The 16,500-nt window shown below is 48.1% G+C and overlaps 1 protein-coding gene across 1 annotated transcript; it reads left to right on the forward strand.

Annotated features, from left to right (window-relative positions):
- Window positions 1–7,985: 7,985 nt before the first annotated feature.
- Window positions 7,986–15,613, forward strand: LOC135874169 (lymphocyte antigen 6E-like). The gene is made up of 3 exons (XM_065398921.1): window positions 7,986–8,140; window positions 13,555–13,674; window positions 14,708–15,613. Exons 1-3 carry the CDS (start codon window positions 8,089–8,091, stop codon window positions 14,911–14,913), a joined length of 378 nt encoding a protein of 125 aa, XP_065254993.1. The 5' UTR covers window positions 7,986–8,088; the 3' UTR covers window positions 14,914–15,613.
- Window positions 15,614–16,500: the final 887 nt, after the last annotated feature.

Below are 16,500 nucleotides of genomic sequence, written 5' to 3' on the forward strand. Positions count from 1 at the left end.
TCGGGCCAGGAAAAAAGAGCTTGATGCCCTGAAGAACCTGCTCAGGCTTCTCCAAGAAGACACCAAATCCCCCTCTGTACAAAGCTCTACTGGGGTTACTGATGGTGCCATTTCTTCCAAACTCTCTCTCAGATCTCCAGATTGTGGAGATGCCCGCTTGCACTCTTGACCCATCAGGAAATGGTGGATAATGTTGGCAGGGTTTCTGCTTTTATACCCGTAGTACCTGTTGATGGGGCTGATTTTAAAAAATAAAGTCAGGGCTCATCAAGAAATGTTTATCCCAAACCACCTCTTAAACACCCCTGCCTCTTGCTACCGCAGAGATATTTCCCATACACGTCATGCTAGGGATCAACGCCAGATTGGCTGCTGGGAAGGCATGATTCAAAACCAAACCTCAGATACATTCGCCCCCGGCTGGATTCTGTTTTTTTACATTGTTTTCTTTATTCTGTTCCTTGTCTCACTTTTCTTATGTAAAATGAATTCAGTGCTTTCACTGTGAGGAATGTGAGCATCACACCTGAATAAACACCTTCCTGTTCTTGCCTGAGCCCAGATGTATTGTGTGTCTGTTTGCTTGCTGGAAAAACAGGGTGTGTGAGGTGCCCTTAGCCGAAAGATCAAGTCATGGGTGCAGCACAACTGCTCCTTGGGACAGCTGCTCTGTGGTTCTCATCAGCGCCGTCTCTCTTGTCACTTTTCATCCTAACACAGACCTTTACCTCTGTGACGTTATTGACAGAATCTGTAACCATATAGATCACTGTTGCAACCAGGGCCGGCTCCAAGGTTTTGGCCGCCCCAAGCAGCCAAAACAAAACCAAAAACCAAACAAAACAAAGCTGCGATCGCGATCTGTGGCGGCAATTCGGCGGGAGGTCCTTCACTCCCAGGCGGAGTGAGGGACCGTCCGCCGAATTGCCGCCGAATACCTGGACGTGCCGCCCCTCTCCGGAGCGGCCGCCCCAAGCACCTGCTTGAGAAGCTGGTGCCTGGAGCCGGCCCTGGTTGCAACCGCTGTTATATATTTGCAGCAAATATTGTACAAAGGTTGCAGTGTGAGGTGTCTATGGAGAGGTGATGGTTTGCTGGTTATGATTATGCTGTCTACATGCGTTTATCATTTTTGTAGTTGAAGTTATGAATATTGGCTCTTTACTATCTGTATTTCAAATTTATTCTGTGCTTCTGGGTGACACCCCAGACAAGTTGGTGTTAGCTCTGCCTAGCCTGCTTGATGGCCCATTACGGACCATCAGCTATACAATTGACCCATTGAGAGAAGGCAGATACACCTTGTAACTCAGCAAAGTATGCAGGGACTTGCCCATGTGACTCCAGACTCCATTTTCCTGTAATTTCCATTTTCCTGTAATGTTCTTACACCTGGAAAAGACTATAAAAGGCTGATGCCTCATCTCCATCTGGTCTTCAATCCTGCTTCATACCTCTGGAGGAAGTTTGCTACAAATGGAAGCTCTACACAAAGGACTGATTACCCATCCCAGCTGTGGATGCACTCCTGAAACTTGATTTGAACCTGCAGTTTATTCTATTGCTGTTACAAGCCTGAACCAAGAACTTTGCCATTACTGTATGTAGTTGATTCCATTTAACCACTTCTAGCTCTCATCTAGATCTTTTTCCTTTTATGAATAAGCCTTTAGATTTTAGATTCTAAAGGATTGGCAACAGCATGATTTGTGGGTAAGATCTGATTTGTATATTGACCTGGGTCTGGGGCTTGGTCCTTTGGGATCGAGAGAACCTCTTTTCTTTTACTGGGGTATTGGTTTTCATAACCATTTGTCCCATAACAAGTGGCACTGGTGGTGATACTGGGAAACTGGAGTGTCTAAGGGAATTGCTTGTGTGACTTGTGGTTATCCAGTGGGGTAAACTGAAGTCCTCTTAGTCTGGCTGGTTTGGTTTGTGTTAGAGGTGGAAAAACCCTAGCCTTGGGCTGTAACTGCCCTGTTTTAAGCAATTTCTGCTGAATTGTCACTCTCAACTGGGTCCCACCAGAACCAGCATTGTTACAACCTCCCATGGCTGCCCCCATCCCCCCTCCACTATGGGCCCTGAGGAACACTTGAGTTGATTATTCACCTGTTCTTCCCAGCTGTGGTAGCTGTAACTTGTCCCACAGACCAGATGCTGCCTTGTATCGTTGTACTCCCTAAAAGCCCTTTCGGATTCAGTGCATATGACTGAGGCTGGACAGGATGAAGCGTGAGTCTAGTCTACCATTGATGTGTCATATGGGACTGGAGCAAACACTATGGGAGCAAAACCACTGCGGGGACAGCCTGTACGTTAGATATTAGCGTCTCTCCGATTCCTGCCTTCCATCGTCAGTGAGTGGTGACGGAAAACCCTGCGGCTATATTTAAAACCAGCCATAATGAGCAATCTCCTTTAACCCCTTGTCGTCATTCCAGAGTGCCCGCATGTGGGCAGGTGTGGTATTGCAGGCGAGCCCTTACTTTGTTTCCCCTCACCCAGGGTAGTGGCAAGTCCAAACAGCCTGTTAAGTGCTAAAGAGCACCCCCTAGTGGAGGGTGTCATTTATTAACAGAAAAGCCCAGGCAGAACATCAACAAAACTTTCACCCCAACTACATCCCGGCGGATGACGAGGTCATCTCAGTCCATGTCCCCCAACTGAGTGCCATATTCTCCTCTACCCCAGCTTTTCCCCCAGGGTTCCCTTGGTGCCAGTCTCTGCCCTGGGGTTGTACTTCTTGCCCCTGCTGGTGTAACGTCCGTCTCTGGAGCCAGTGGGTTGGGGAAGTCCGTCCTCTGTGACCCTTCTCCAGGGAAAGCAGGTGATCCAGGTGAGGCCGGGCTTCCAGCCTGTGTCTGGGTGACCACTGGCTGACACCAGGTCCTTTTGGGTGCCAGCAGACTGCCATCCTCTATCTAGGAGGTGCCCGTCTCCATGAGGTCCTCTGAGAGGCTCGCTGTCCCGATAAGTCCCAGAGAGCCCTGCTCAGCCCTCTGCCTCAGGTTTCTCCTGCGAGCTGCCCTCCGCTCCACAGGAGCCTCCCATCTCCGATTGGAGCTGCCCTCTAACTGCACATGGGTAACCATTATGAATTAACCAGCCGGGGCAGCCAATTACCCCCACTAGGGCTAGAAACTTACTTTTTCTTTAAGGATATATGCTGAAATCATGACATATCCACCTCACTCTAGGGGATTTAAGGAAAACAACAATTATCATGTATCAGAGGGGTAGCCGTGTTAGTCTGGATCTGTAAAAAGCAACAGAGAGTCCTGTGGCACCTGAAAGCTTATGCTCCAATACATCTGTTAGTCTTAAATGTGCCACAGGACTCTCTGTTGCTTTTAACAATTATCAGGAGACTCATGAGAGTTGGCAATGCTGAGTTTCATAGAGTCCAAGGCCCAAAAGGGACCATCTTGATCATCTAATCTAACAAAAACCAGAGAAAAAATTCCTAAGGATTATCCTTTAGAAAAACATCCAATCTTGATTTAAAAATGGCCAGTGATGGAGAATCCACTATGACTATTGGTACGTTGTCCCAATGGTTAATTTCCTTCACTGTTAGATATTTACACCTTATCTCCAGTACAATGAAAGCCTTTACATGTAACACTTTATATCTCAAATGCTTTAACTGTCTCCCCCATCCCCTCCCATTTTTTCTGTCTTTAATAAAAGGTTGAATAGATCTGAATGACAGTTGTTACAATCGCAGTCAGCGGTGGTAGCTTCATGTGGACATTACAACGGTGCCTTGTGGAGGCACCGTAAAAACTGGCTGTAAGTAACTTGCCAAGAGTCACCCAGGAAATCTGTGGTGGAGAAGATAATCAAACGATGGTCTCCCAAGTTCCAGACCAGCATTCTAGCCACTGGCTCCCACCAAAAACTTTATTTGCCTAGCTGAAGAGGAAGGACTGAGGAGGCAGCATTTACAAATAATGCATAATCCAAAGGGATAACCCTAGGACTAGACATGAAGATCAGTTATCTCTATACTTTCTTGCCCTCCAGAGGACTTTGGCTCGTAGTCACATTGCTTATCACCTTTCTTGTATACAGGACAGGGAGGCTAGCTGCAACCTTTCCATTCTAACTCTAATAAATGACTGCTTGTGTGTGCCCATATGGGTTGTTTTTTTTCTTCTTAAAGCCCCAGCTCCTGGAGTCATGAGATCATGTGAGAACTTCAGATTCCATTTATTTATTTTTTTAAATATTTTTAATCCTTCCTGGTTGCAGAGACAAGCTCATGAGTTTTAAGCCAGACTCATGATTTTGAGGGGCTTGACGTATGGTTTTGGATGCATGGGGTTGGCCATACAGACCATTTAGTCTCTGTGGAATTATAGGTCCAAATTCCATCAGGGACAACTCAGACCTTCACCTTTTGCAGACAGATAAATGGTGCCCCAGGCACTTTACTGAGTGGGAGTAGTTTGGATGAGACCTTAAAAAGCAGGTCAGATCTGCTCTGTATGAACACTAGAGATTTTAGCACACTTTTCATAAGAGAGGAAGGAAGAATTTAGCCAGAATTTCCCCTCTTTGGAGAGTAATTTGAACTGGTTGGTTCCTGCCTTCCACCCCAGAAGTGGCTGCATTTCATTGGTGGCCACATGGTTTAACAGTCGTTGCTGGTACTTACACAAGATCACAAGAGTTTCTGTTCCAATACGCCGTTTGCACATGCCCATAATTTGCCAAAATTTTCATTTTTGGGACTGAAATTTTCCATGGTGGCTGCCTGCTGAAAGGTCATTTTTTTGCAAAGTTTGGACAAAATCCCTTCAGTAATTGTTGAATTATTTGGGGGAAAAAACCACTTTTCTGCGTGTAAAAAAACCCTCTAATACTACCTTTATAGAACAGGACGGCAGCCAAAACAATTGTGGCTTGATAATTGCCATGGATGCCCTCTAGAAAGGATGAATGCTTTTGCTCCATTTTGATTTACCAAAGTTATGGAGAGCCTGGAAATGTTTTCCATTTTCAAGGCTTTCTTTGCAACGAAAGGGGCTAGAAACATGCTAAATGAAACCTGAAGTTAACCTTGGTATTTCTAGCATCCCGTCCCCCCAAACCAGTGGCTGGAGCACAGCTATGGGCTTCAGCACACATGATCAGCTGTGAGCTTAACTATAAATATGGCCCCACCAAATTCACAGGCATGAAAAACGCGCCACGGACTGGGAAATCTGGTCTCACCCACGGGAAATCTGATCTTTTCTGTGCTTTTACCCTATACTATACAGATTTTACAGGGGAGACCAGCATTTCTCAAAAAGGGGGTCCTGACCCAAAAGGAAGTTGCAGGGGTCACAAGATTATTTTAGGGGGGTTGTGGTATTGCCACACTTGCTTCTGTGCTGCCTTCATAGCTGGGTGGCTAGAGAGTGGTGGCTGTTGGGTAGGCACCCAGCTCTGAAGGCAGCACCCGGCCAGCAGCAGCGCAGAAGTAAGGGTGGAAATACCATATCATGCCACCCTTACTTCTCCACTGGTGCTGGCTCTGCCTTTAGAGCTGGGCTCCCGGCCAGCAGCCGCCGCTGTCCAGCTGCCCAGCTCTGAAGGCAGCGCCGCCGCCAGCAGCAACGCAGAAGTAAGGGTAGCAGCACAGCAACCCCCCCTACAATAACCTTGTGACCCCCCCCCCCAACAACTCCTTTTGGGGTCATGACCCCTACAATTACAACACCGTGAAATTTCTGATTTAAATAGCGGAAATCATGAAATGTATTACTTTTAAAATCCTATGACCCTGAAATTGACCAAAATGGACCGTGAATTTGGTAGGGCCCTAGCTATAAACATCAGCTCATGTGAAAGCACCTCTGAACTTTGAGTCTCCACTGACCAAGGACAACACCGGTGAGTGTTAATGAGGCTGTTAAGAATGCTGGAGACACAACACAGTTCATGTGAACAAATATGGCTGTGGCATCCTACTTTCTATTTAAGCAAGAGATAACATTGGCCTCCAGTTTGTAGTGTGTGGTAAGTGCATTGTCACTTGTTTATCCTGAAGTTGAACACTGGTTCCGAACAAGACCAGCAAATGCTCGCTATCTTTCTGCAAGTAACTCAACTGACTGGCTAGAAGCATGTGGTGCAACAGTGAAAGACTCAACAGCTGAAAAAGTGAAGAACTCTCTCACCACATTCAAAAAATTTGCATACATGGCTGATGAATGCACTGATGCAAATGGGAATCAAGTACTAAGTCATTGTGTACATTATCTTGATGTCAGTGGTAGGCCAGTAGATGCATTTCTAGATGTTCAAGTTATAGAAGACACATCGGCTGCATCTGTGACAACCCACATCTTAGAAGAGTTAAATGCTTGTCAACTGGACCCCAAACAGATGGCTGCTTGTGCATTTGATGGAGCTGCAAACTTCTCTGGAAGACATGGTGGAGTACAAGCTTTTCTCAGAGAAAAGTGTAACCCTAATCTCTCCTATACACACTGCAGAGGTCATCTACTCCAACTAGTGCTAGGACGAGCTGCAGACTCTTCAAAAGACAATAAAAAAGCTATAAATTTAATGTCTTCATTATGTTCTTTTTTCAGCAAGTTCAAATTAGTCCAACCTGAGAAAAACCCCTGGCTTTCTCATGAGCGATCCTTGGCTGTTGTCTTAAAATTACTCCAGTCATTGTTACTGGCTTTGGAAAGTATCTACCAAGATGAGATGGATCTAAGTAGTGAGGCTGGTGGATTACTTTTGCTACTACGTTCAGAGAAGACTATTGTCATTCTCTCTCGTAAGTCTACTGTTGAAACCATTTGGGTCATTAAACAGTGCCATCCAGGCATCTGCTACAATAGTAGTAGATCTTTGTCCAGCAATAGAAGCTACATTTGGATCAATCAGAGAGCTATCCATTGAAAAAGTACTGGAAGAAGCAAAGACTTCAGTCCAGAAGTTGACTAATGAAGGCATTTATATTCAATCCTTAAGTGAAGAGGACAAGAAGTGTTTGTTAAGACAATTGAAAAAGTACACAGACTTGATTCTTAAAAATCTACAACAGTGACTTCCAGATTCTACTCAACCTCTACGTAGCTTTTACAGATCCCTGTCCTACAAAACACTGACAGCTGAGTGGAGTGAGGCACTACCAGTATACTTGTCTCAGTACTTGTGACTCAGGCAGACCGTCAAGCAAAATACCTGTCCCCACCCTCTCTCCTGATGCCCTCAATCAGCACAGGCTAAGTACAGTTCTACTGCCCTTTACTCATACAATAAGAACAACAACATTTCATTCCCCTCCCGCCCCCCAGCCAAAATCTATCACTTGGGCAACACAGCTCTGTTTGCTGGATAACTAGGTAGATTAGGTGTGGATGTAAATACAATCTGGTCCTGAAGCCTTTCCCCCCAGCCCCCAGCCCATCACTAGCTGTCAGGGAGAGCTCATTTTGACTTCGCTTACAAATCATCATTTGAAATGATTAGGTTGGCCACCATCACCGGAATGAATGCACTGACATTGTCATCAAAAACAACAGCTGTATAAGGAAGCAAGTCTATGCTCATACTTTTCAAATCTATGATACTTTTTCAGATACACGTATTTTATCATACACTTTCTATGCTTTTAAAGTGTGTATTAATGTTTCAATTTCAATTCAAATGTCCAAACAATTACTAAATTGGCAACACTACATGTAACTAGTTCACAAAACTGTGGGGGGGGAGGTGTTGGGGAAATTCGGGGGGGGGGGTGTACACCAGGTGTAGGGAAATCCCTGTCCTCCTCCCTCCAGACAGCAGCGGGGAAACGAAACCAAACACAACTACATTTCCTGGAGCACTGGATTCCATTAAGACTCTGAGCCTTGTTGCCTCTGGCTGCTCTGGTACTAAAAAAAAAACCCATGTGAGCAAACTCCCCTGCGCATTCCACACCCAGCCCAGCCATCAATCTCCTGTCTCCTCCCCACTAACACGCAGTCTTTGCATGCGCTGCCTTCACAGGCAACCACCAAGATCCTCATTTATAACCAGCCCCCCAAGAAGCAGCTGCCTTTCTGCCCAGGCTGTGACGGCAGGCCGAAGATGAAGGCTTTTCTTCTCACCCTGCTGGTGGTGGTTCTGTGTGTGGAGCAAGGTGAGATGCTGCTAATGATTCCTCTGTGCCAGGGAAGGAGCCAGGGAAGCAGCTAGAAATGGGGGGGCAGAGGGGGATTTTTGCAGCACCATTGGCAAAGATTCTACCTTGAAGTGGGAGCTGGCACTTCTGCAAACCTCCCTTTGCAGCCAGCCGCTTGGTAGTCCGGCTGGTGCGTTGGCTGTCTTTTGAGCACTAGCTTGTGTGGATGTAATAAAAATAGCTCAGTGCAGGCATAGCAAGTTATCTCCGTTTCATGATGCTTAGGGGGATGCAGTAGTCTGGATGCAAGAGGGAGCACGCTTCTGTGGATCTGAGCTCCTTCCAAGAGCAGCATGTCTTGAGAGGCTTAGAGGGGGCTCAGGGGGGGGGGGGGTGACTAGCCCTAGAGACCTGTCTAGTCATCTCTTAAAGAAATCTTTTATACGGTTATCCTCTGAGCCAGGCTCTTTTACTCAGGGCGATCAGGGCTCCTCAGCATTGCTTTCTTGCAACCATAACTTTGCAAGTTCTTCTGCTGTAATCAGCTAAAAACATAAGGGTCTGATCATGATCCCAGATACAGCGGAGTAAATCAGGAGTAACTGCACTGAATTCAGAGAAGCTGGCGCAGTGGAGCATCGGCACAAGTGAGATCAGACTCAGGCCCTGCGTTCTTACAATGCTGCAGTGGAATCCCAGTAATATTGGAGGGGGGTCACAGCAGTAGGTTCCGGTTGGAGGAGCCACTGGTTGATTCTTAATGGAGGATAATTTTACTCCTCCACCTCTTCCTGAGCTCATCTGGTTTTAAAAATAAGGAGGTCTGGGGCAGTTTGATACTTGGATGAGAGACCTCCAGGGATAAAAGTTGTTTGTGGAACAGGCTTTTATTTGTTTATTTTTTTGCCACAAAACCTAGGAAGAACCGGCTCAGTTATTAACCAATGATTGTTCACTTGTTCGAAGATTTCCCCATTTATAGTCTCCCAGATGCTGTTGGTTTTTGACCGTCTATACAAATGTATTAACCCCCTCTCTTACTGTTTACTCACATTAACGTACATGAATAAGTCACCCCAAGACCTGCACCAGGTGCCAGAATAAATTACAGCCTGAGCCCAAGGAAACTGACCAGCTCTAGCCACCTGGGTTTCTGGTTCTGTGGGGTCCATAGTGAGAAACAACGAGTTGGTTTCTCGATGCTCTTAAGATGATCTTAGCTGCCCCCTCTAGATACTCTCTCCGGATCCCACGCCACAGTGTCTAAGCACATCGTGATGTCAACCAAGTGGACACAGAGAGTGTGTTATTTTCCCAGTCCCAGTCTGTGTGTGATCAAATCCAGCCCAGAGCGTGAGAAATCTGCTGGAGTTTGTGGCTGGACAGTAGACACCCTTCACCAGGCAAATGGGGTTATTGCAGGTAGCTTTGTCCCCAGAGCAACAGGAATATTCCTTTTGCCATGCAAGGAGCCTGTCCTGAGGAAATCCCTTTGCTTTAGCTGGCTACTCACTAACCTGCCTTGAAGACACAATGTGGTGTTTAAGTGCCAGGTACTGGGCTGTTGAAGGAGAGCAGTGGCTGCACAGAGAACACAGACAGAGCTGGAGTGGGCAGTAATGGCTTGATTCAAAGCCCAGCGATGTCAGCGGGAGTCTTTCCACTGACTGCATTGGGTCAGGGTTTGAAAGCCTTGGCCGAGCTCTGCTCTTTGCAAGGTCAGATTCCACAGGTCCAGAGGCATTTGTTGTATCTCACGAGTTCTTCAGCATCTCCAGTAGCTGAGCACAGAAAGCTTCTTCTCCTGGCAAATTGTTCCATTATCAGATTGGTGGCAATTGGTTTTTCCTCTTGCATTGCTTAGGTTCTTTGTTCTGTAGTTTCAGTCACTGACTCCTTAAATAATTCCTCCCTCTTCATTACGTTTTCTATTTTTAGACATTTTTCATGAGCCCATTGTTTCTGTTTTCCTCTGTAATGTACTTATTAGTACTGGCATTTGACTTGGTACCGTGTGACATTTTGATGTAAAACTAGAATGATAGAACATGAGCCTGGCACACATTGACTACGGCCACGTCTACCCTAGCGTGCTTACAGCGGCACAGCTCTACCAATGCAGCTGCACCTCTAAGATCTCTCGTTTAGCTGCTGTCTGCCGACCGGATAGAGCTCTCCCCTTGACAGAATTAAACCACCCACAATGAGTGGTTGTAGCTGTGTGGGCGGGTAAGTGACATAGCGCTGTCCACACTAGCAGTTAGGTCAGTGTAACTTATGTCACTCAGGCATGCTCATTCCCTTAGCCAGTGACATAGAATCATAGAAATGTTGGGCTGGATGAGAGCTCAAGAGGTTATCAAGTCCACCCCCTACTGAGGCAGGACCAAGTAAACCTAGACCATCCCTGACAAGGGGTTGTCCAACTTGTTCTTAAAAACCTCCAATGACTGGGATTCCACAACCTCCCTTAGAAGCCTCACAGTTCAGGTTTTCCAAACCTTTTATCATTTTTGTTGCTCTCCAATTTGTCCACCTCCTTTGGTGCCCAGAACTGGACACAGTACTCCAGCTGAGGCCTCACGAGCAGGGGCGGTGAGTTATATGGGCCTGTGGTGCCCGGGCTCCAGCAATAATCAGGGCCCAGGGGCCCGGCTCCACCAGTGTTTGGGGCCGGGTCTCTCCTCCAGCCCCGTGCGCCGCGCCCGAGTGTCCTCCAGCCCCCACTTGCTGCCCCCGTGCGCCTCCCCTGAGTCCTGGAGCCTCCCCGCCTCTCCCCTGCAGCTCGGCATCAACTGCCAGTGCAGGGTCCTAGTGCCCCCCATCCCCACTAGTGCCAGGGCAGGCTGTCCCTGCCCCTGCCCTTCCTCCTCGGACCCTTCCCTTTTCCAGCGGGACCCTCTGCCAGCACAAGGGGACCCCCCCCCCGCCCGCAGTCACCGCTCCTGCCCCATGCTGGGCAAGGGGCAGCCACATCCACCACCCACAGTGAGGCTACAGTGAGGGGAAGCAGCAGGGGAGTGTGCTGCCAGGTGGGGGGAAGGGGGACCCCTCCCTCGGAGCTCTCTGTTGATGGCAGGGAGAGGGCAGGGGGGAGTCCTCCTCTCTGGCCCCAGCACCGGGGCAGCCTGCCAACACCCCAAACTCCTCATCCCTGGCCCTGCCCCACCCCAGAGCCCACACCCCCAGCCAGAGCCCTCACCCCTCACCCCAACTCTCTGCCTGAGCCCCTCCCACACCGCAAACACCTCATCCCCAGCCCCACCCCCCAGCCCTCACCCCAACTCTCTGCCTGAGCCCCTCCCACACCCCAGACCCCTCGTTCCCGGCTCTGCCCCACCCCAGAGCCCGCACCCCCAGCCAGAGCCCTCACCCCAACCCTCTGCCTGAGTCCCTCCCACACTCCAAACCCCTCTTCCGCAGCCCCACCCCACAGCCCTCACCCCTCACCCCAAACCTCTGCCTGAGTCCCTCCCACACTCCAAACCCCTCTTCCGCAGCCCCACCCCACAGCCCTCACCCCTCACCCCAACCCTCTGCCTGAGCCCCTCCCACACCCAAAACCCCCCAGCCCCACCCCAGAGCCCTCACATTTTTAAATTCTTTTTAAAAATATATTTCGGCTTACAAGGCAGGTGTGGGGAGGTGGGACTTGGACCTGTTCTGGAAACCACCAAAACTTATACAAACCTGCCACCCCTGCTCACCAGTGCCAAATAGAACAGGACAATTTCCTCCTCTGTCTTACATTCAAGACTCCTGTTACTACACTCGAGAATGATATTAGCCGTTTTTTAAACTGCATCACATTGTTGACTCATATTCAATGTGTGATCAACTATAACCCTCAGCTCCTTTTCAGCAGTGCTTCCACCTCGCTAGTTGTTCCCTATTTTGTAGCTGTGCATTTGATTTTTCCTTCTGAACTGTAGTACTTTGCACTTAACGTCCTTGAATTTCACTTTGTGGATTTCAGACCAATTCTCTAATTTGTCAAGGTCATTTTGAATTCTAATCCTGCCCTCCAAAGTGCTTGCAACAACTCCCAGCTTGGCATCATCTGCAAATGTAATAAGCATACTCTCCACTCCATTACCCAAATTATTAATTAAAATATTGGACAGTACCGGACCCAGTACTGGCCTCTGCAGGACCCCACAGGAATCACCTTCCCAGTTTGATACTGAACCATTGATAACAGTCTTGCAATCATTTGTGCACCCGCTTATAGGAATTTAATTTAGAACACCTGTCTTTACTTTGCTTATGGGAATGTCATATAGGACTGTGTCAAAACCAAACTATATCACACCTACTCCTTTCCCCCTATCAACTAGGCTAGTTGTCAAAGAAGAAAATTAGGTTGGTTTGGCATGATGTTTTCTTGAGAAGTCCATGCTTATTTTTTCTTATAACCCTATTACCCTGTCTGTAACATTATGGCTGTGGAAAGGAACATGCTGAGAAATTATTTACAAATTGGTGTCACAGAAGCCGTTGGGGGAACTTTTCAGAGGCATAAATAGCGGTTGGATGCCCAGCTGCCATTTCTGCCTTTGAAAAATTCCTCCTCTGTGTTTTGGGTCCAATCCTGAAGTCCTTATTCAGTCAATGCACAGGGAAACCTATCACTGGCTTCAATGAGAATTTAGCCTGAAATAGCGGCAGAGAACATCAGGATATGGTGCACTTTGATGCTCATTAGCAGCAGGTGACAGGGTGGGGATTAGAATAATAGAATCATAGAAGATTAGGGTTGGAAGAGATCTCAGGACGTCATCTAGTCCAACCCCCTGCTCAAAGCAGGACCAATCCCCAGCTAAATCATCCCAGCCAGGGCTTTGTCAAGCCAGGCCTTAAAAACCTCTAAGGAAGGAGATTCCACCACCTCCCTAGGGAACCCATTCCAGTGCTTCACCACCCTCCTAGTGAAATAGTGTTTCCTAATATCCAAGCTGGACCTACCCCTCTGCAACTTGAGACCATTGCTTCTTGTTCTGTCATCTGCCACCACTGAGAACAGCCGAGCTCCATCCTCTTTGGAACCCCCCTTCAGGTAGTTAAAGGCTGCAATCAAATCCCCCTTCACGCTTCTCTTCTGCAGACTAAATAAGCCCAGTTCCCTCAACCGCTCCTCGTAAGTCATGTGCCCCAGCCCCCTAATCGTTTTTGTTGCTCTCCACTGGACTCTCTCCGATTTGTCCATATACCTTCTGTAGTGGAGGGACAAAAACTGGACAAAATACTTCAGGTGTGGTCTCACCAATGCCGAATAGAGGGGAATAATCACTTCCCTTGATCTGCTGGCAATGCTCCTTCCTATACAGCTCATTATGACGTTAGCCTTCTTGGTAACAAAGGCACACTGTAAACCAGGAACAAATAACATATTCCTGCAAGCCTCAAACATGGGGTGTGTTTTCCTTTTGCAGCTCACTCACTGGTGTGCTTCACCTGTAAGGATGCATCCTCCAACTTGGAGTGTCTGGGATCAACTACATGTCAAAGTGATGAAAACTACTGTGTGACCACGTATGTTGGTGCAGGAATTGGTAAGTTTGGGCATGTTCTGCCTATTGTCTTTCCATAGCACTTTCCCAGATGACATCCTGCCCCAGCTCCAGATCACTGGGTTTTCCTTCCTCCTTCTACTGGAAGGGTGGGACATTGCTGATGTGGAATTGGGGAATCACTCCTTGAAACTGAATGGCAGGAGAACTTTTCTGGGACGCGTTAAGGGGGCGGGAGCCCCTGTGCTCATTAGTGAGGTTTGCACATGAGTGAATGACTGATAGGAGGGCGGTGCAGGCAATGTCAGGCTTCTTGTACACCAATGCGAGGGCTCTATATCTACCCCTCCAGTGTTAGCTGAAGTCCTGAAATGAGGCTCTTTATAGCCCAGTCCTGCAGCCGCTCCCCAACCATGCGATGGTTTAAGTACCAAACATCTCACGTGCTGGTGCAAGGTTCCACTATTGGCATGTGCAAGTGAGAGAATTTGCCCGCTCCAATCCCAGTGCCTGGCTGGTTGTGCCTGCACAATAGGAGGCCGGGTTGAAGCCTTTTGGGGTATATTGGTGTCTGCTGCTTAATGAGCTGTGCTGTGACCTAATTACTAAAAGCTTGTTAAAGCTCTGAGGCTTAATAGCAGGAGACAGGACTCAGTCACCTCTGTGCTGCATCCTGCAGCCCTCCCTGAACTCCCAAAGCCCTGTCCCAGCATGCAGTGGGCAGAGTGTGACAATCTGGAATGGATTCTCAGGGTTCTTTGGCTGTTCCCACGTCCTGGCCAGGAATCTGAAGAGGATGTTCCCAGATGGTTACATACGGGTCTGTAACTGCTAGGAAGAGACTAGTGCTTTTTTCATGGTATATAACAGCAGTAGTGACTTCTAATCGCTGGGCATTCACTGGCAGAGCTAAGGCTGTGAGGCTCTTAACTGCTGAGAAATGGCCTCCTCCTCTCAGGATTGCTTAGCTACAGCCATACAATTATCTACTTTGCAGAGCTAAGGAGCTCCTGACCGAATTCTGGGAAACATTTTAATCTTGAGTCTCTTTCTCTTGTTTGTTTTTCCGGTTCAGGTGGACATTCCGGGCAGAGCATCACCAAGGGGTGTGCTTCAGTTTGCCCCAGCGGTGGGATGAACATAGGGATAGCAGCCGCCTCTGTTTCCTGCTGCAGTTCTTTCTTGTGCAACACCAGTGGGGCCAGCCACGTGAAAGTCAGCTACTCGGTGCTGGCCACGGCGATCATGGCCAGCTTTGTCTATATCAGGGCTGGACTGTGATCGGGCCAGGAAAAAAACCTTGATGACCTGAAGAACCTGCTCAGGCTTCTCCAACGAGACACCAAACCCCCCTCTATGCAAAGCTATACTGAGGTTACCAATGGTGCCCTTTCTTCCAAACTCTCTCTCAGATCCCATTAGACAATACCTGCCCTCTTCCCGTTCACAAGGAAATCCCGCTGCTGTCACTGGGTGCCCCTCTGTGCCTCTCAGCAGATCTGGATTGCTGCTCCCATGGTTTTGGGCGTAGCAAACCTGGGAAGCTCAACTGAAGAGTGCAGCCCCACTGGGGAGATGCCCGCTTGCACTCTTAACCCATCAGGAAATGGTGGATAATGTTTGCAGGGTTTCTGCTTTTATACCCATAGTCCCAGTTGATGGGGCTGATTAAAAAAAGGTCAGGGCTCACCAGAAAATGTTTATCCCAAACCACCTCCAAAGCGGAATACTTAAACACCCCTGCCTCTTGCTACCACAGAGACATTTCCCATCCACGTCACGCTAGGGATCAGTGCCAGACTGACTGCTGGAAAGGCATGATCCAAAACCAAACCTCAAATACATTCACCCCTGGTTGGATTCTGTTTTTTTACATTGTTTTCTTTATTCTTCTCCTTGGCTGACTTTTCTTATGTAAAATGAATGCAGTGCTCACACGTGAGCATCACAGCTGAATAAATACGTTCCTGTTCTTGCCTGAGCCCAGATGTATTGTGTGTCTCTTTGCTTGCTAGAAAAACAGGGTGTGTGAGGTGCCCTGAGCCGAAAGATCAACTCATGGGTGCAGCACAACTGCTCCTTGGGACAGCAGCTCTGTGGTTCTCAGCAGCGCCGTCTCTCCTGTCACTTTTCATCCTAACACAGACCTTTACCTCCCATGCCTGCCCCCATCCCCCCTCCAGTATGGGCCCTGAGGAACGAACACTTGAGTTGATTATTCACATCTTCTTCCCAGCTGTGGTACCTGTAATATGTCCCACAGACCGGATTCTGCCTTGTATTGTTTTACTCCCTAAAAGCCCTTTCGGATTCAGTCCCTATGACTGAGGCTGGACAGGATGAAGCGTGAGTCTGGTCTACCATAGACGTGTCATATGGGACTGGAGCAAACACTGGGAGCAAAACCACTGCGGGGTCAGTCTGTACGTTAGATATTAGCGTCTCTCCGATTCCTGCCTTCCATCATCAGTGAATGGTGACGGAAAACCCTGCAGCTATATTTAAAAACAGCCATAATGAGCAATCTCCTTTAACCCCTTGTCGTCATTCCAGAGTGCCTGCATGTGGGCAGGTGTGGTGTTGCAGGCGAGCCCTTACTTTGTTTTCCCCTCACCCAGGGTAGTGGCAAGTCCAAACAGCCTGTTAAATGCTAAAGAGCACCCCCTAGTGGAGGGTCATTTATTAACAGAAAAGCCCATCAAAAAAACATTCACCCCAACATCCTGGCGGGTGACGAGTTCATCTTAGTCCATGTCCCCCAACTGAGTCCCATGTTCCCCTCTACCCAGGCTCTTCCCCTGGGGTTCCCTTGGTGCCAGTCTCTGCCCTGAGGTTGTGCCTCTTGCCCCTGCTGGAGTAACATCCTTC

The sequence above is a fragment of the Emys orbicularis genome, chromosome 2 (assembly GCF_028017835.1).
Source record: "Emys orbicularis isolate rEmyOrb1 chromosome 2, rEmyOrb1.hap1, whole genome shotgun sequence".
Classification (NCBI taxonomy): domain Eukaryota; kingdom Metazoa; phylum Chordata; order Testudines; family Emydidae; genus Emys; species Emys orbicularis.